This window comes from Elephas maximus, chromosome 15 (assembly GCF_024166365.1).
Source record: "Elephas maximus indicus isolate mEleMax1 chromosome 15, mEleMax1 primary haplotype, whole genome shotgun sequence".
In the NCBI taxonomy this organism is placed as follows: Eukaryota; Metazoa; Chordata; class Mammalia; order Proboscidea; family Elephantidae; genus Elephas; species Elephas maximus.
Window position 1 is genome coordinate 25,606,945 of NC_064833.1, and position 20,068 is coordinate 25,627,012.

General features: G+C 37.5%; 1 protein-coding gene across 2 annotated transcripts in view; it reads left to right on the forward strand.

Moving 5' to 3' along the window:
* RAD21 (RAD21 cohesin complex component) overlaps positions 1-18,361 on the forward strand; it is a 33,641-nt gene extending 15,280 nt beyond the window's left edge. For both annotated transcript variants that reach the window (XM_049853880.1, XM_049853881.1), the window contains exons 3-14: positions 147-276; positions 1,506-1,605; positions 4,572-4,678; positions 5,424-5,630; positions 6,114-6,239; positions 6,590-6,712; positions 9,069-9,292; positions 10,558-10,717; positions 11,386-11,534; positions 13,141-13,290; positions 15,300-15,383; positions 16,620-18,361. In XM_049853880.1, coding sequence (XP_049709837.1) covers positions 147-276; positions 1,506-1,605; positions 4,572-4,678; positions 5,424-5,630; positions 6,114-6,239; positions 6,590-6,712; positions 9,069-9,292; positions 10,558-10,717; positions 11,386-11,534; positions 13,141-13,290; positions 15,300-15,383; positions 16,620-16,811 — 1,752 coding nt within the window. In that variant the 3' untranslated portion in view covers positions 16,812-18,361. The remainder of the gene's footprint in view (positions 1-146; positions 277-1,505; positions 1,606-4,571; positions 4,679-5,423; positions 5,631-6,113; positions 6,240-6,589; positions 6,713-9,068; positions 9,293-10,557; positions 10,718-11,385; positions 11,535-13,140; positions 13,291-15,299; positions 15,384-16,619) is intronic.
* Positions 18,362-20,068: the final 1,707 nt, after the last annotated feature.

A 20,068-nucleotide genomic window follows, 5' to 3' on the forward strand; every position in this document is an offset into this window, starting at 1 on the left:
TTTGTTTCAGGATTAATAAAGGGCATAAAGAGATAATGGAAGAACAGCTTATAAATTGCACAAAATGTAGGCTTTGAACTACAATTACCTCTAAATGTATAAAGTTGACTTTATGAATTGGATGAACATTAGTGCTTTTTTTACAGGTGAAGATGGCTCTTCGAACATCGGGACATCTCTTACTGGGAGTAGTTCGAATCTATCACAGGAAAGCCAAATACCTCCTTGCAGACTGTAATGAAGCATTTATTAAAATAAAGATGGCTTTTCGGCCAGGTATTGTTGGGCTTTTTTTTTTTTTTTTTAACTGGCATTTCTCGTGTTTGGTGTGGAAAAGTGTTAAACATGCTCTAGAACGGCATGTTTTGTTTTCATTGCAATGCAAGGAACCCATCAAAGATAGGACAAGGCTTGGAGAGGCAATGGTTCAAGGGAACAAACCCACTTTAGTTTGTTCTGCCAGTGACATTATGGAACATCACCCCTTTTTTGTTCTTCCTCTGGAGTTACCTTTTTCTTTTAACCCATTTTTCAGCAACTTACGTAGAACTGAGTTATTGGAGGTTGAAATGTTGAAAACTAATTGTTAAATGATTTTTTTTTTTATATATATAGCTCAGAAAAGAAAATCTTACAGTTTTAATTTTTTTCCCAATTTTAGTGTACTCGTAAATTTACTTTTAACCTAAGTTAGTTGCTCCTCATTAGATGTGCTCTGTAGGTTTTTGTTGTTTTGTTTTAGGTAATGATTGATTTCTAAAACTAGGTTCTGACAGCCAGACTTCCATTTGAGTAGATAATTACTAGGGTAGTTACCTGAATTCATATGTCATTCTATAATTTTTTTAAAGCAGTGGTGAAATTTTAATTAAAATAATCTGAATGTATGGAAGAGATCTCCTGTAGAATAGTTTCTACTTAGGTTATATTCTAGTATTTCAATTTATTTTAACATGAACAGCCAGGTTTTTGAGATTTAGAAGTAAGACATTTAGGCAAAGGCTGTGGTTCTACTAAGGTACTTGAAGGATTTCTAACATGTGGCCACTAGGTACATTTTAAGAAACTTGTTTTTTGTTTGCTTTTGTCTTTTAAAAGCAATATATATTATGGACAGTTTGAAAAATACAGAAAAAAAGAAAAATTAAAACCACATAATCCCGGTCTCTAAAATCAGCGCTTTAACATTTGAAGTTCTCCTTTGCCTCATGACTTCTCCGCTTATAAATTTGATGCTTTTTTAAAAAACGTACTATTTATTTGTGTGCATGGACCTTTTAAAGATCTATCAGCTTAATACATGATTATTAGTGCTTCGACTTTTTCTGGTTAAGCACGTAGTACAGCTTAGTATAGGAACACAGAAGTGCTTGGGCTTCAAGGTACCCTGCAGATGTTAGCAACTCTTAGAATACAGTCTTAGGAAATTTTACTGACTGCCTGCTTTTGATCCCTAAATAATTTGTGGTGTAGCTTGACCTTCAAGCTTAGCATTTCTTTTCCAGGTGTTGTTGACCTACCTGAGGAAAACCGTGAAGCAGCTTATAATGCCATAACATTACCTGAAGAATTTCATGATTTTGATCAGCCGCTGCCTGACTTAGAGTATGTCTTTCTCTCTCTCTTTTTTTTTTTTTTCCTAATTGTTGGCTTGGTCTACAGAAAACATATTATTGGCTTTCAAATGTATAGTTTTCCTAGAATGTTTTGACATTGAGTTAACACGTAGCTTAAATGTATATGCTTTTATTTAGGTTAATTTATAAATACGAAATGTATAACCTAGAAAGTGTTTCTTCTCAGAAAATCATGTAGAAGAAGTCAGTCAACTTTAACACAACTAAGGTATGAGAATTCTGAGTTATTCAGATCAAAACTTGTGTAAACTGAACAGTTGTCTGGGTATGTGCTTTACGTAGTGATATCTGTAAACTTGAACTGTTGTTTCATGATTTTTTAGAAGTGTACATATGCAGTGCTATGCTGTACATTTGATATATTAAAGTCTAGTGATCTTGGCCAAGATGTAATCAGCGCCACAATTTTTGTTCTTTTTGTAAATAAGCATGAGATGAGATAACTTTGTATGAGGAGCAAGAAAGGGTCATTGTCAAGAACGGTTTTAGGTGAAGGGAAAGACAACACAATACAGGAGAGGTCAATACAACTGGACTAAACCAAAAGCAAAGAAGTTTCCTGAATAAGCTGAATGTCTCGAGGGCCAGCATAGCAGGGGTGGGGGTTTGGGGACCCTGGTTTCAGGGGACATCTAGGTCAATTGGCCTAGTAAAATCTATTAAGGAAACATTCTGCATCCCACTTTGGAGAGTGGCATCTGGGGTCTTAAACACTAGCGGGCCGTCATCTAAGATATATCAATTGGTCTCAGCTCACCTGGAGCGAAGGAGAATGAAGAACACCAAAGACACAAGGTGATTAAGAGCCCAAGAGACAGAAAGGGCCACGTAAATCAGAGACTACATCAGCATGAGACCAGAAGAACTAGATGGTACCCGGCTACAACTGATGACTGCCATGACAGGGAACACGACAGAGAATCCCTGAGGGAGCAGGAGAGCAGTGGAATACAGACCTCAAATTCCCGTAAAAAAAAGACCAGACTTAATGGTCTGACTGAGACTAGAAGGACCCTGGAAGTCATGGCCCCCAGACCTTCTTTTAGCCCAAGACAGGAACCATTCCCAAAGCCAGCTCTTCAGACAGGGATTGGACTGGAGTGTAGGATAGAAAATGATAGTGGTGATGAGTGAGCTTCTTGGATCAAGTAGACATGTGAGACTATGTGGGCAGCTCCTGTCTGGAGAGGAGATGAGAAGGCAGAGGGGGACAGAAGCTGGCGGAATGGACACAGAAATAGAGTGTGGAGAGGAGGAGTGTGCTGTTTCATTAGGGGGAGAGCAACTAGGAGTATATAGCAAGGTGTGTATAAATTTTTGTATGAGAGGCTGACTTGATTTGTGTACTTTCACTTAAAACAATAGAGATTTTAAAAAAAGAAAGGGTCATTGTTAGAACACACATTTAGGAGGAGAAAGTTGTACAGAGATAGCCACTGTAGTGAGAGGGCTATGGTATGTTTCCCTCATGAGTCCTTAAAACCCAGCTATTACACGATGGTGGGGTATGTGACTAGCTTTCTAAGTAACTGAGTATTGCAGTTGACAGCCAGGAAACACTCTACACCAAGCTGTTATTCATGCCATGCTCCGTTTATAAATAATGTCAGATTTCTGTGCTTTTTGAAATAATCTCTGACTCCTAATTAGCAGAGTAAATGTGTGACCTGTTTTCATTTTGTGTGTATGTTAATGCCTGGCACCATCCAGCTTCTGTGATGATCAGTATGTGGCACTTTCATTTCATGTGTGTTCTGCCAGTTCACCCCACTCCCACTGGGTTGTTTTAAAGCAAATACATACAGTATCTCACCTGTAAATAGAGGTGTAAAAAGTTTTTTACACGTAGCCATAATATATCTTCAAAAAAAAAAAAAAGTAATCCCTTGATACAATATCCAGTAAGTGTTTAAAAGTACCCAGTTGACACATAGCTTGCTTGAATGAGGGTCTACACAAAGTCCATAGACCTCATTTGGTTGCTATGTCTAGTAAATCTCTCTGAAGAATTCATAATAACCTACCTCCCTCTCAATGTTTTTCTTCCTTGTCATTTATTGCTGAACAGTCATTTGTTCTGAAGTATTAAGTTCTGGATTTGGCCGATGGTGTTCCAAGTCGGTGTTTAACATTAAGTGATTTTTGTTTTTTATCAGTTTTAAACAGTATCAGAATTGACTCAATGGCAGCAGGTTTGGTTTGGTTTTTTTGATGAAAGGTTGGTTTTATTTGTTAGAGGAAGAAATGGAGAGTCTAAGAAAAGCTAGGTAGCTTTGCAGAATTCACACAGTAAGTTGCAGGGTTCTGATGAAAACCCCTGTATTATTATCTAGCCAGCGCATGAGTTTTTCTTCTGTGTAGCTTGTTGCTTTATGTCGTAATTTCAGCGTGTTTTATTTTGATTGCTGATGATTGGTGGTAAATAGATATAAACAAGACCAAACCCACTGTCGTCAAGTCAGTTCCAGCTCACAGCTATTTTATAGGATAGAGTAGACCTGCCCCATAGCGTTTCCAGGCTGTACGTTTTTATGGAAGCAGACTGCCATATCTTTCTCCTGTGGAGCGGTTAGTATGTTCAAACTGCCGACCTTTTTGGTTAGCAGCTGAGCACTTTAATCACTGTGCCACCGGGGCTCATATTAGGTATACCAAAACCAAACCAAACCCAGTGCTGTCAAGTCGATTCCGACTCATAACGACCCATAGGACAGAGTAGAAGTATTAGGTATACAAATTAAATTAACTTTCAAATTGCTATTCGTGTTTTTGGAGTGAATTGAAATTTATTTAACATTAAATATTAAAGCTTGGTGGATTGTATGTATTTGTTACGTTTTCTTATAAAGAGAATTGGAGTCTTTTTTCCTTACAAATACTTTACCTTAAGACATGAAACTTATATTTAAAATGTATTTTGAACTTTTTTTAAAGTGACATTGATGTGGCCCAGCAGTTCAGCCTGAACCAGAGTAGAGTGGAAGAGATAACCATGAGAGAAGAAGTTGGAAACATCAGTATTCTACAAGAAAATGATTTTGGTAATAGAGAAATAAATTGCTAGCCGTTAGACATAATGTTATAATTACGTTGTGACCCTACTAACAAATTCAGAAAGAAAAAACCAGACATGTTACATTCATGTTGACAGAAAGATTTCACATTCGTCTAATGCCTTGCCATCAGGCAAAAGGATTTGCCGTGCCAGCAGTATGTTAGACATTGTTTCCACTTACATGCTACATCGATAGTTTCTTCTTCGCCTACCCTGCTTTCCATACAGAGGGGTAGAGCATACATAGTGATTGCTGTTAAAAGTCCCAATGTTGAAATAACGCTTACTTTTAAACTGATCGTTTTGGAACAGTCGCATATTCTTCTTACTATTCAAAAACTTAGGTATTCAAAACTGGCAGCAAACCAAATTCTTTTCTTGATGAAAACACTTTATAACAGGGAACTTTAACTCGGTGGATGTTAATAGAACCTGGCATACATAAATATTTAGGTTTACCTAACGTATTTAGGAAAACCAAAGTTTGGATAGAAGTTTGAGTTTGCTAGTCATGCCCCAGAGTTATAGCTATTTGTAATTAAGAATCAGTTAAGTTTATAAAATTTAGATGCTAAAAATTTAATGTTTAAAATAGATGTTTTTACAGTCAAAGAGATGAGTAAGACTTCAGTAATGTGACGTCATAATTGTAATACAAAACTAGGTGTTTTCTTTTGGAGCCACAATGTTTCTAACCTTTTTCAACTAATAATTTTATACAATTTGTTCAGGCGACTTTGGAATGGATGATCGTGAGATAATGAGAGAAGGCAGTGCCTTTGAGGATGATGACATGTTAGTAAGCACTAGTACTTCTAATCTCTTGCTTGAGCCTGAGCAAAGCACCAGCAATCTGAATGAGAAAATTAACCATTTAGAATATGAAGACCAATATAAGGATGACAACTTTGGAGAAGGAAATGATGGTGGCATATTAGGTAGGTATCAACAAGGTGGTCATTCTAACATAATTTCTTTATTCAGTTGTTACGTCCTGGAACAGTTGTTAATTCTGGGTCTTGAGCAGATATCTTAGTATGTATATGTGAATTGTGACCAGTTGGTTCAGTTCAAAGTCTTTTGTTCACCTGTAGCCTAAAAGCATTATATAACAATACCTGTTTTTGTTTAAATGTGCTTGTCTCAAAGTTTTAAATATTATCTTTAAAAAAGCTCTACTTGTGTTTACTATCTATGCCAAGGAAATATGTTTTTAAAATAGATATTAGATAGAAAACATGAATGAGAAATTTTCATATGTGTTTTGTATTTCTGTAAACTACCTTAAAGAGAAACTGGCGCATACTGACTAGAGATTTAAATTAAATCTATTTAACATAATTTTATTTTTCCAGTGATTGGCTATTGGTCTTTTAGCCTTTGTTTTTCAAATTATAACTAAATTATTTTCCCTATCGCAGACGACAAACTTATTAGTAATAATGATGGTGGTATCTTCGACGATCCCCCTACTCTCTCCGAGACGGGGGTGATGTTGCCAGAGCAGCCTGCACACGATGACATGGATGAGGAGGATAATGTGTCGAGTAAGCATTTAATTTCCAAGGGTACTTGGGAGGACTGTATGGCATCGAAAAAGCTATTTAACATAGAAGACTAGAAGTCCTAACTTTTAATGAACTGTAATACCATGAAAAACTGGGTTTATGATTGATGACTAGTTTTTACTCTCTTACGTGTTGAACCCTGTGTCCTCCCCCTCCCCCCCTTTTTTTATTTTTTGGCCAGTTGTCAACTTTGGAGGGACTTCTTCATAACTAGAAAGTATTCTTTCTTGGTAGCAGTGAGGCTTCTTTCTATTCCACAGATATCCCCTCCCCCCAAGTTATAGGACATATTTTACCAAGCATTTCATGACCCTATTTCTGTTTTGTAGTGGGTGGGCCCGATAGTCCTGATTCAGTGGATCATATTGAACCATTGCCAACCATGACCGATCAAACAACACTCGTTCCGAATGAGGAGGAAGCATTTGCTTTGGAACCTATTGATATCACTGGTGAGCAAACAGACCTTTCAGTTCATAGGGCTTAGAACATAAGATCCTAGTTCTGGCTCTTGCATCTCTACTGATCTGCTGCTATCATTTTAGAAAACAAAGCTTTCTGCTTTGTCATAGTCATCTGTCATAAAGTACCTATTCTGTTGTAATTTGAGTAGCTTTTGGAATATCTGTACACGTCGATGTGAAATACAAAAGTATAAAATGGTTTTTCTGCTATTTTATTGCTTTGTCTTTTGTGGTCCTCAGAATGTTAGCTCCTTTGTGTGTAACAGTTAGCAAACATTGTGGGGTGTGGTACACTAAAGAATAAAATTGACTAATCAGTTACCTTCTAAAACTCTAGGATCCATACAGGTGGGCTGCAATCTGGGAAAACCTGAAAATGCTTTTTAAACTGAAACTGTCAAAGGTTCTAAAGTCAGTGTTAATGAAAAAATTCCTAACCTTGTAGAACTTAAATACTAATTAGAAGAATATGAGTAATAAGTAATTCAAATATGTGCTACATTAGATAGTTACATACTACAGAGAACTATAAAAGGTAAAATAATCCTTTCACGTGTAAATTATTTTTGGGTTTTTTTGTGTTTGTGTGATGCCATGTTTTTTCACTTATGAAATGGTTGTTGGATTGCTATTTGTTGGTAATTTTTTTATTTGAAAAAAATGAGGTGCCAGTTGAGGCAGGCCATATCAGTACCATGTTCCATGAAGTGTATCACAAATGTAGTACATATCAGTTCCGTGGCTCAGGAAGTACACCACACACTGTTTTCACTCGAAAAATAACAGTCTAAATATCGTGCAAACCAGCTTCCTTGTTTTGTAGGCACTTGAACCAGTGTCTGCCGTGACACCAGAACATACTAAACTAGCTCACATGCATGCCAGTAAACCTTCAGTGGCGGGAACTGTAACAAGGACGTATATGTCCCAGCATCCATGAAAGAGCTCAGAGACCTTGTTGGGCATTTTAAGGACTTGGCCTTGTACTTCTGGGGATTGGAACTCAGTAGGTGCAGGATAGGAGTTGGAGAGAGGACATCAGTGTGTAACATCTTTTTGTCTTTCAAATTTTGAATCATATGAAAGTTTTATATATATAATCCATAGATTATAACATGTCTGATAAACCGAAACCTTGAGGGTTTTATTTAGTCCCGTGTGTTTTTTTTTTTTTTTTTTTTTTTTTTTTTTTCATTTTAAAAAATGGAGATAAGGCTACCTACTTTGCAGGGTTGTAGCAAGAATTAGAAATGAATATACAAGTGTCTAGGGTAGACTTCTGGGTCAGTCTGACTGGGCTTGAACTTGTTTGACTTCATCAAGCTGCTTATTAAAAAAAACGAAATGAAACGCAGCGCCGTCGAGTTGATTCCAACTCATAGCAACCCTATAGGACAGAGTAGAACTGCCCTATAGAGAGTTTCCAAGGAGCACCTAGCAGATTCGAACTGCTGACCCTTTGATTAGCAGCTGTAGCACTTAACCACTACGCCACCAGGGTTTCCAAGCTGCTTATACAACTGCCATATATGAATTGTAACTTTTCCAGTAGAAGTAATAATGATTGCAGTTATTTATGCAACCCTTAATTGATACTGGACACCAGGCTATAAGTATTTTACAACTCCTATGGGTGGTTGGCTGTATTTCAAATGAGAAAATGGAGGCTTCAAGGGGATGTTAACTTTGCTTCATGTTAACATAGCTAGTGAATAGTAAAACCTAGGACTTGAGCCCAAGTCTGAATTAAGTGTGATATGGTGTTCGCAGTGTAGAGCTACATGGGCAAAATATATTGGCATTATTGTACTTATTTTGTGTGAAGAGTCTAGAAACATTCATGCAGTGCATTGTTATTGAGTACCTGCTATGTACCAACCCCTATTATAGGTCCTTGGGAAACATCAGTTTATAAAACACATCCCTACCCTTAAGAGTCCTAAGTTTTCTGCTGGGGTCTGCGTATAGAAAAGCAGGAGATACATTGAGAACCAGGTATAAAAAAACCAAACCCATTGTTGTCAAGTCTGTTCCGACTCATAGTGACTGTATAGGACAGAGCAGGACTTTCCCATAGGGTTTCCAAGGCTCTATGCAGACGCAAACTGCCACATCTTTCTGTCGCAGAGCAGCTGGTGGGTTCAAACCACTGATCTTTCAGTTAGCAGCTGAGTGCTTAACCACTGCACCCCCAGAGCTCCTCAGAACCAAGTATACCCACTGCCGTCAAGTCGATTCCTACTCAGTGACCCTACAGGACAGATTAGGACCAAAGTATAGTAGCTGTATGTTTCGTGCTGGCCTCTCAGGAAGATGACCTTATTTTTTTGTTTTATCTTTCCAGTCAAAGAAACAAAAGCCAAGAGGAAGAGGAAGCTAATTGTTGACAGTGTGAAAGAGTTGGATAGCAAGACTATTAGAGCCCAGCTTAGTGATTACTCTGATATTGTTACTACTTTGGATCTGGCACCACCCACCAAGAAATTGATGATGTGGAAAGAGACAGGAGGAGTGGAAAAACTTTTCTCGTTACCTGCTCAGCCTTTATGGAATAATAGACTACTGAAGGTAATATAGTTTACAGAATTTTTGTCATTTCATGAAATTTTGATCAATATTTTAAAAAATAAAGTTCTAAACCTTTGCTCGAATCATTCCTTATTAAATATTTTACAATTCTATGGCAAATAACCCTTTTTTCTTCCTTAAATCACAGTATATTGAGTATAACCTTATCTTTTAATCTACTGTATTCTTGTAAAAAAAAATCCGTTGTCATACTGTGTTGAAATACAGTGATTCATGATACCTACAGTCTAAAAGAGAATTCCTTTTCCCTGTACTAAAAATCACCTAAGTTCTTAAAATAGTTCTCTCTCCTGAACCTCTTAAAAGAAACTCTTAGTTCTGCTGCCTTGGTAGTGTGTTCTGTGCTTCAGGTCTGCACTCCTGTACATGTTGGTTTCTGAGTAAAATAGGGCTTCTGTTTTTTCCCCACAGTAAAGAACACATTGATGTTATGAGAGTAATTTTTAAGTTACAGGCACTTTTCTGATCTCTGGATTCCAAGGTGTTCCCAAATAAGGGTTAGGAGAGCCTGATGAGCAAAGCAGTGCTGTTAGGCCGTTACTTTATCTAAAGCTGAAGTGTCCGTAGAAGCTGTTTCACTGTATTCTGAGTGTGATAAATTCCAAAGCAGCACGTTATGGTGAGACTGCTCTCTCGGAAGTCTCATGTCTTGTAATCGTTTGGAAGGAAGGTCATTAAAATATTTGTATTCTTTCATTGTAAAGAAATTTTTCTTAAAGTAATTTAAAATAGGGAAAAAGCTATTTATGAGAAGGTGTTCATTACAAAATTGTTTACAGTGGGGGAAAAAAACCTAAAATAAAATGAAAAATAGAGGAATTGTTGAAGTGTATGTCTGCTCTGGACTGTTATACAGCCGTTACAGAATGGTAACTAAGGTCATCATCCAACCGTAAGTGTAAAAAGCATGACGTAAAGCTACTCTGTATGATTCCAGGTGGGTCGAGTTTTAGTTGTGTGAGTATGAAAATAAACAGCAGGTAAACTAAAAATCTTAAATGTTATTTCTGAGTTATAAGACATCAAATAAGGAGATTTTCATTTCTTTTCAACTTTTCTAAAACTATTGTAGTTAATATTTGAAAATCATGTTTAAAGTCACTTTAAGGTAGAATGAAGTGTGAGTATAACAAGAAGCATGCTAAATCATATTTACACTGGTTATACCTTGACTTATAAAAACATACTTAGGGAAGCTGAAGTATGTTTGCAGTTAGTGTAATTTTTCTAAATTTTTACTGTAGCTCTTCACACGTTGTCTTACACCACTTGTACCAGAGGATCTTAGAAAAAGGAGGAAAGGAGGAGAGGCTGATAATTTGGATGAATTCCTCAAAGAATTTGAAAACCCAGAGGTTCCCAGAGAAGACCAGCAACAGCAACATCAGCAGCGTGATATTATTGGTCTGTTCTTTTGGAGTAGTTCCCTAATGCAGCTTAAATGAGTATCTGGCGTAAAATTTACCTTGCATATTGCCAAAGTAAAAGAAATCAGGAATAAGGGAGTGCGCTCAAATTTTTGGACAGAGAAGTGCAATGCATCTGATCAACTTGTTAGATATGAAGCTTTCTGTTTCCAGAAGGTTCAGAACTGGCTGGATGACAGTCTGCTAAAGGATTGTCCTGCATTGGACTAGAAGTGGGAGTTGTGCCTTTAAGACCCTTTCCCACCTTTAAAGAGCCCAGGTGGCAAAGTGGATCAGCACCTGCGTGCTGAGAGATTGCGGTTAAAATCCACCAGCCGCTGCATAGGAGAAAGATTGTGGCAGTCTGATTCTGTAAAGATTTACGATCTTGGAAACCCTATGAGGCAGTTCAACACTGTCCTACAGGGTAACTATGAGTCGGAATCAGCTCGACGCCAGTAGGTGTGTTTTTTTTTTTGTTTTTTGGTCCTGCTTTAAGAGTATTGTTATAAATTGAGTAATCTTTGTTGAGGTAAAATTTTATCTGACCTTCTTCATTAGAAAAAACACCTGTGTCTTAGTGTGCTAGTACATCTAAAGTAAATGGTTCTGAAATGTTATTTAAGACTTAAAGCCTTAATCTCCACTCCTCATGACCAACTGTAGATGAGCCCATTATGGAAGAACCAAGCCGCCTCCAGGAGTCAGGAATGGAAACCAGCAGAACAAACTTGGATGAGTCAGCCATGCCCCCGCCACCACCTCAGGGAGTTAAGCGAAAGGCTGGACAAGTTGACCCAGAGCCTGTGATACCTGTAAGCAAATCTATCCATCTACATATTTGGGAGTATTCAAAGAATCATTTTACATTCCTGGTAGTAGCAAGGGAGTCCTTTTGAAGTACCTTGCTGTTAGGCAGAAAATGGCATGTCAGGGAACTGGTTCAGAGAGGAACAATGGCAGTTGAGGATATGAAAACTCTCTTCTCTAAATGGGAGGTGTTCTGGGAGACCCCTGCATCTTGAGTAGACTCTTGCTTAAGTGTGTCCCAAAGTGAGCATCCTTGGCTAATGCAGGATACCTGATTCTGAACTTATTTCTGGTTTATTCTTGAGTAAACATTTCTGAGTGTTTCCACTACTAAGCAGTTCTGTCAGAATATGCTTGTCGGGTAGCAGAAAAAAAAAGTAAAGCAACATCTGGCTACTTTGTTCAGTCTTTGGTCATCTTTGGTCATCATTCAGATTACTTAGCATAAGAAAACTCAATTTAAGTATAAAGGAAATGAGATCTGGTTTAGGGCTTCCCAGTCTTAAGTCTATAAAAGTCTATAGAAAAAATAAATTTGAGCAAAGGGAAGCTTTTTGGTAACCTCAGGCTCCTGGCTCAGCCTCCACTAAGAGCTACTGGCAGGAGAATTCTCTTTCCCAATTTTAAGAACTACTCCTCTGTGCCCTCTGGTGGTAAAGAGTTGTCAGTGAGAGCATTTTTCTGTATGATCTCAGCAATGAAAATGAGAAGCCGTAATGTGGGGGTGACTAACGCTACCCCTGTCACTTTTCTGGAAATTGGAGTCTCCTCATTCCTATTATTTGCTGTTGTAAGAGTTCCAAGGCTCTTTATTGAGAGGCTAGCTTACAATGTTATTACTTTATAATAACCTTAAGACAATTTTATGCAGTAATGGCTGACAGCACTGAGCTAATTAATCTTAGAGCCTTGGTATTGTCATAGCTGTTGTTAGTTGTCATTGAGCCGGCCTCTGACTCATGGTGACCCAGTCTTCAAAGGGACAAAATGCTGCCTGGTACTGTGCCATCTTCCATGATCAGTTGCAGGTCAAACTGTTGATTGGCTGTTTTTGGAATGTGGATTACCAGACCTTTCTCCCTAGTCTGTCTTAGCCTGGAAGCACCACTGAAACTTATTTAGATGGCTGCACACAATGTTTATTGGCCAGGAATTGAACCCATGTCTCACACATGGAAGGCAAGAATTCTACCGCTGAACCACCAATGACCTTATTACCATAGAGTTTGTGAATTTTATTTTTTGCTAAAACACTATTTCAGAAAGTTGGGGTTTTGTTTGTTTTTACTGTTTATAGTTTTTCTTATTTGCAAATTTCTCACATTGGGCTTTCAGTATTTGACTCTTGGAAAGTAAGTATTAAAATGAATATTTTTGTTTTGGATAATAAGGTATTAGATAATTTCATAAACTAATTCAGCTTTACAATAAAAGAATAGCAAGGTACATACTATAATCAATTTTTGATTGTGAGGAAAAGTATGGAAGTACCACCCTAGTACTTCTTTAACAGCAGCTTTTTTTTTTTTTCTTAGTTTTTTTATGTATATGCATATTCAAAAGAAGGTAACCTTAAAACATCTTAAATTGCTGTATTTGTGTTGCTTTAAGCCTCAGCAGGTAGAGCAGATGGAAATACCTCCTGTCGAGCTGCCCCCCGAAGAACCTCCAAATATCTGCCAGCTAATCCCAGAGCTAGAACTTCTGCCAGAGAAGGAGAAGGAGAAAGAGAAGGAGAAAGAAGATGACGAAGAGGAGGAGGTAGGGAAACTTGGTAAAAGAGATACCTGAGGAATAAATTGCCATTCCAGATTTAGCAAAAATTTTTAACCAGTTTGTTTACTTTTTCATATTGAAGCTTGCTTAATTGGTGTTAATCATTAGAGTAATGGAAAATGTTTGAATGCAAACAAATTTGAACAAACTCCCAGTGGAATAGGACATTGTTAAGAACATCAGATTTTATGCTGTGCTATAACTCATTGACTCCCTTGTGGGCTTTTGGAGGACATCGGACTGCCCCTTCACTGATTGCCTGCTTTTAAAATTGGTGTTGCTGCTTTTTATCGTTTTGAGCTCAGTGGTCAGTCCTTATTGCTGTTAGCCTCTGCCTCTGTATAACCTCTTCTCTGTCTGTGGCCTGGAAATCAGGTAACCAAACATTCTCTAGTTGTGTAGATTTTGTTTGTATTTTAATTAAATCAGGGTGGGACATGATTTGGTGAAAATAGACTAAGTGAAGGCTTGAATGACTTTTACTTTTAAAAAAGTAGAGGTGCTTGAGAAATTGATTTCCTTTCCCTAGGCCATGTTTTGGCTTTCGAAGGTGTTATTTCTGGATCATTGGGTTATTGTATAAGACTTAGAGGCAGTTTGAATCCACCAGGCACTCCTTGGAAACTCTGGGGCAGTTCTGCTCTGTCCTACAGGTTCGCTATGAGTTGAAATCGACTCGACAGCAGCGGGTTTGTAGACACATGAGACTATGTTGGCATCTCCTGACTGGCGGGGAGATGAGAGGGCAAAGGGGGTCAAAAGCTGCCCGAATGGACACGAGGAAACAGAGTAGAGGGAACGAGTGTGCTGTCTCATTGGGGGGGAGCAATTAGGAGTGTATAGGAGGTGTATGTAAATTTTTGTATGAGAGATTGACCTGATTAGTAAATTTTCGCTTAAAGCACAGTAAAACTTAATTAAAAAAAAAAAAAAAAAGACTTGGAATAAAACCTATTGGTTTTTCTATTTGATACTATAGCAAATGTTTTATTTAAGCTTCTAAATTTAAAATAAGGTATCTTCCTGGTAGCATTGAACTTTTTAAATTTCTTCCAAAGCTAAAGGTTTTAAGTAGGATACATTTTCGTAAACATCTATTCTTATTTCACATTTATTATATAAACCATATAGATGTTACAGCTACCTAGTGCTTGTCTTTAATATGAATACTAGATTGTTTTAAAACCAAAATTTAGCCCAAAAGCCACTAGGTCTGTTAGGGTGTACCGTTATATCAGACATACTGTTGGGCCAGTATTGAAGAACTGATGTGCCTCCTGCCACATGTGCTGCTGCTGAATCCTGGGTCTTCGGAATCTGGTATATTGTACCAGCATAGCCTGGGAACATTTTAACAGCTGTTCTCCGCCAGCTCCAGAGTGCAAAATGTCATTTCGCAGTCAGGTCTGTAGGTGGCAGGTTGATAGCTGGATGGCTCAAGGAAAATAATCATTATGGGTTAAAGCCTATTTTTTTAAAAAGACATATTGACCAGTACTGCTTATTTAACATTGCTCCTCTGTGGGCTCTTTGGTCTATAATGAGATTAGGAGCTTCTGCTGGAATATAAATCATCTAGAAAATCATGCTACCAAAAAATAAAGTTGGTTGAAATAAGTGGTGTGCTTAGTGACATAGTTTGTTTATATTCTGGCACAAATTCCTTATCTTAACGGGGGCCAGTAACCAAGAGTTCACCAACCGGCAACAGGCTCCAGACCATACTGTATAGATCACATCCTTCTAGAGCAACATAGAATCATATAGTCAGCCAGATGTTTGCTTGAAGGTACAGAGGACTTTCTTTCATACTTTAAGAAAAATAAACTTCAAAGTTCATACTAGATGCTGATTTCTCAGCAGCATTAGATATAATTTTCTGTAAGCCAAAATATGAAATTTAAATTATGAGCATTTAGGACATTTAGAAGTCTTTCATTTTGCAGCAGAGTAGTTTAGTTTTTTGTCAGCTGTTTTTTGTCTGTCATTTTCAGGATGAAGATGCTTCGGGGGGTGATCAGGATCAAGAAGAAAGAAGATGGAACAAAAGAACTCAGCAGATGCTTCATGGTCTTCAGGTATGCAGGTGTAGTCTTAGGGGAAAAATACTTTATGAAAGACTTTGGCATTATTTCTTCAAAAGAAGGCACAGTTACATACTATAACCAGAATGCACACCTTTGTGAAACCTATCTTTTTCCAAAACTGCATTATTTTTAAAATATTTTAAACACATAAACTACCTGTTAGCCACAAATAAATACTTTGTTTCCCATAGTTATCCTAAAAAGCAAAACCGTGGTAATGTTTTATGAGATTCCCTTGTGTGTTTGTATCCTCCTGCTTTTGGTTGAGTAATTTTAATGCACTGAGTCACTTATATTTGTTGGATCAGTGTGTAGCCTCATATGTCCCTTCTCCCTGGGCCTTAGTTATCAGGTACACAGGAGATGTCACGAGCATCTGTGAAATACCAGGCAGGTTGCTCAAGGCTTCCTCAAATGGACTCAAAGGACAGTTTTACTTTTTTTTTTTAATTGAAATTTGAAGGATTGTTTTAAGTGTCAGATTTTACTATGGTAAGACACTAGAGGCCCAAAGAAATGGCTCATTTTAATGGTGTACATTGGAACAGCTTTATTTCTTGGCCTTTCTTCCTTTGACCTTAAACCAGGAATGAGTTGCTGTCAAATCAGTTGTGCCTCTTGACAGTCTCATGTGTGTCCAGGTAGAACTGTGCCCTACAGGGGTTTTCAGTGGCTGATTTCGAATTGCCCGGCCTTTCTTTTGAGGCGTCTCTGGGTACACCTGATCCTCCAGCCTTTCAGTTAGCAGCCAAGTACGTTAGCCATTTGCACCACCCAGAGACTGTCCTTCGATCTTAGACATAGAATATGGTTTCGCCCTTTACCTTCCTGATGAATGTGAAAATCACTCTTCAGTCCACTGGCACAGCAAGCTTCATAAACTTCAGAACCAAAATAATTGTTCTGTTTTCTAGCTGTAAGATGATATAGGAGAATGCAGACTTTGAATGATTTTGTGAAAATACAAAATTTAGTATGTTTCTATTTTATAAATCTTTACCTATTGTTGTCAAGTCAATTCTGACACATACTGACCCTAATCAACCATTTATTCTAATACGTTTAATCAAGAACTGATTTAAAAGTCTTCCAGTTTTACAAGTCCAATTCCAGCCTTTCACAAAATATACAGTGCACATTTTCCAGTAGCCAAAATCGGCATCCTTTTAAAATTGTCATTATACAAGTTAACTTTCATTTCATTTCATCCTTTTTGTTTTATTTCAGCGAGCTCTTGCTAAAACTGGAGCTGAATCTATCAGTTTGCTTGAGTTATGTCGAAACACGAACAGAAAGCAAGCTGCAGCTAAATTCTACAGCTTCTTGGTTCTTAAAAAGCAGCAAGCTATTGAGCTGACACAGGAAGAACCATACAGTGACATCATTGCCACACCTGGACCAAGATTCCACATCATTTGAGCAGCTAGAAGCATTATAGCTAGTGTTCATTTCACTAGTGTGTAAAAATTGCCCCCATGTGTAGGGCACACAAAACCCTTTGAGAAAATTTAGATAATTGTCTGTACAAAGTCTCTGCCTTTTTCTTTCTTCATTTTTCCCCCCAGTATTTTAAATTTATTTTCATCTTTAAAGGAAACTACTTAAATGGGTTGTTTTTGTGTTCTGATGGAGAAAACAAGCAGCCCAAGGACCTGAAAGATTATTATAACAGTTCAGAACAGATGTGTGCAATATTGGTGCATGTTGAGTAGCAGTCGAAAATCATGATTTTTATCTTTGTTCTCAATTACTGCATTAAAAAGGTAAACTTGTCTGGGGAAATGCCTGACAATTTAATTAAAAATGATGGTGCATGTCTTTGACAAAAGAGATTATCTTTTCCCATTGGTAACGCGGGCAATCTGTCTGTTACCCACTGTGCTTAGTGATGGTACCTGAAACAACAGAGGTCGTCCTCTTGAGGTATGTTTTAAATATAATTCCATAACGATCAAGGATAGATGTGTGAAATTACGCTGTAACTGATTCCTTCAGCTACAAAAGGATAGGAATTACGGGGTTTAAAATGTTCTGTTTTGTACATCATTCATTTGAGTCCTCATGAACCTTGCTGTCCTGAAATCTGTTTAATGAGGCTTCAGAGTAAACAGACCTTTTTTTTTTTTTTAAGTAGAATAACTACAAAAATTTTTTTTTAACTTTCCAGGAGCTATGAATCAAAGTTTTTAAAAGATGTTTGGATATATTTGAATATTCAAATCATGAAAATAGAAATTGCTGTGCCTCTAAAAAGTACAGATTGATGGGAAATTATTCACCAGGTTGACTTAGGCTTTAAGCAGATGATGCTGTAAAAACTAATGGCTTCTCTGATATTTATTATAAGTTTTAGTACTGATCTCTTTTTCCAATGCTGCACACTCCTGTGTTTGGAACTTTGTTTTAATAGCTTTGCAACAGAAATTCTGTACTCGGTTTCCTCTAATTTAAGTGAAGAAACACACGCACACAGCCAACTAAAGATTTTTTTTTATTAAAAGACCAGATAGCATCCGAAATTATGTGACTATTACGATCATCGAAACATGTCTTAACTTTTTAGGGCAAAATTCTTCACACTGAAAGTTCTAGCATAAGTGTTGGCACTTTTGTGGAAAAAAAAATCACTTGAAACTCAAACTTAAGTGTATACCCAATAATGTAAAATTATGTGAAATGTTTTAAATTTATAAACTCGTAATTACTGTTTTAATGATTCAGTTTCTTGAGAATAATTGTATAAAATTGCTATTGCAGCTTTATTTTCAATATGATGTGCCTGTAAACCTTGGATTTTCCCCCTTTGTAAAAAGACATTGTAGATAATTGAATGTTTGATTATAGAAAGGTCATTAGTTTCTTGTTACACATTTTGTTAGTCTGGTTTTTATTGTTTATTGGGTTTAATATTGTTCTTGAAAATAGTTGATGCTATGTTATGTATAACTTTTCTAATAAAAGTTGTGTTATAAGCTGTCAGTTTTGGAGTATTGGTTATTCAGTTGGTGGTGTTCCCTAGTAAAAAGTTGATTGAAGAAGTTAACATAGCCAAACCTCCACCTTTTTGTTTTTCTTACCTAGAGTGATTTTTCATACAAATAATGAGTTTTTCAAGAGATCTTTGACTTAAAATTGGAAGACTTAGAATAGTGTGTCTTCATAACATTTTCTTTGTTAACCGAAAAGCATGTGATCTCAAACTTTGATAAATGTCTAATCTTTGTAATGTGTGTTAGAATGTCTTAAGATAAAAATGAAACCAGCAAATGGCTGGTGCTATCAAGAAAGCTTTGGGGCATAGGTATACACCGAACTGTTAAGTATACACAAATTGACATGGCTGTGGGTTTATAATCTTGTGTCTAAAGCTAGGAGAGTGAGCAGTTGCTGGAGATTGCCTAGGTCTATCTGAGGAGCCTACTGAAAGCTGAAGCATTCAGGAACTTGGAATATTGCATCCAAGCCTCTGGCTAGTCCTGCCCCCAGCTGTGGGCTTTGAGGTACTAAGATTTTATGGTTTAAACCTTGCCAAATCGTAAACATAGTTTGATGCCAACCGAAGTAGGAATACCAAAGTTTGTTAAGCACCAAGTGTCCACGAAGGATATCCTCAAACGAGATCTGGTGGCACAGTGATTACTCAGTTGCTAACCAAAAGGTTGGCAGTCCAAACCCACCAAGCTGTTCTTTGGGAGGAAAGACCTGGCAATCCGTTCCCTTAAAGATTATAGCCTAGGAGACCCTGTGGAACAGTTAGACTCTGTCCTGTAGGATTGCTATGAATCAGAATCGACAGCACACACAACATCCTTAAACCCAAAGTTAGGGGGCTGACTGCCTCTGTGAATGTAAAATTGGAGCCTAGAATGTTGCTGTTAGGTGCCGTTGAGTCAGTTCCAACTTAACAGTGACCCTGTGTACAACAGAACGGAACATTGCACAGTCCTGTGCCATCCTCACAATCGTCGCTATGCTTGAGCCCATTGTTCGAGCCACTGTATCAGTCCATCCCATTGAGGGGCTTCGTCTTTTTCCCTGACCCTCTACTAAACATGATGGCCTTCTCCAGGGACTGGTCACTCCCGATAACATGTGCAATCTAAGTGAGATGATCTTGCCATCCTTGTTTCTAAGGAGCATTCTGACTGTACTTACTTGAAGACAGATTTGTTCATTCTTCTGGTAGTCCATGGTCTGTACAATATTCTGCACCCACACCATAATTCAAAGGCATCAATTCTTCAGTCTTCTTTTTCATTGCCCAGCTTTCACATGTATATCAGGTGATTGAAAACACCATGGCTTGGATCAAGCATACCTTAGTCCTGAAAGTGATACCTTTGCTTTTTAACACCTTAAAGAGGTCTTTTGCAGCTGATTTGCCCAATGAATGCAATATGTCGTTTGATTTCTTGACTGCTGTTAAATCCAAGTAAAATCCTTGACAACTTCAATCTTTCTCCATCTATCGTGATGTTGCTTATCGGTCCAGTTGTGAGGATTTTTGTTTTCTTTATGCTGAGGTGTAATCCATACTGAAGGCTGTGATCTCTGATCTTCATCAGTAAGAGCTTCAAGTCCTCTTCACTTTCAGCGAGCAAGGTTATGTCATCTGTGTATCCTCAAATCACCTGGGGTCTGGAAATTCAAGCTCTGATCTTAATTGCATTATGGAG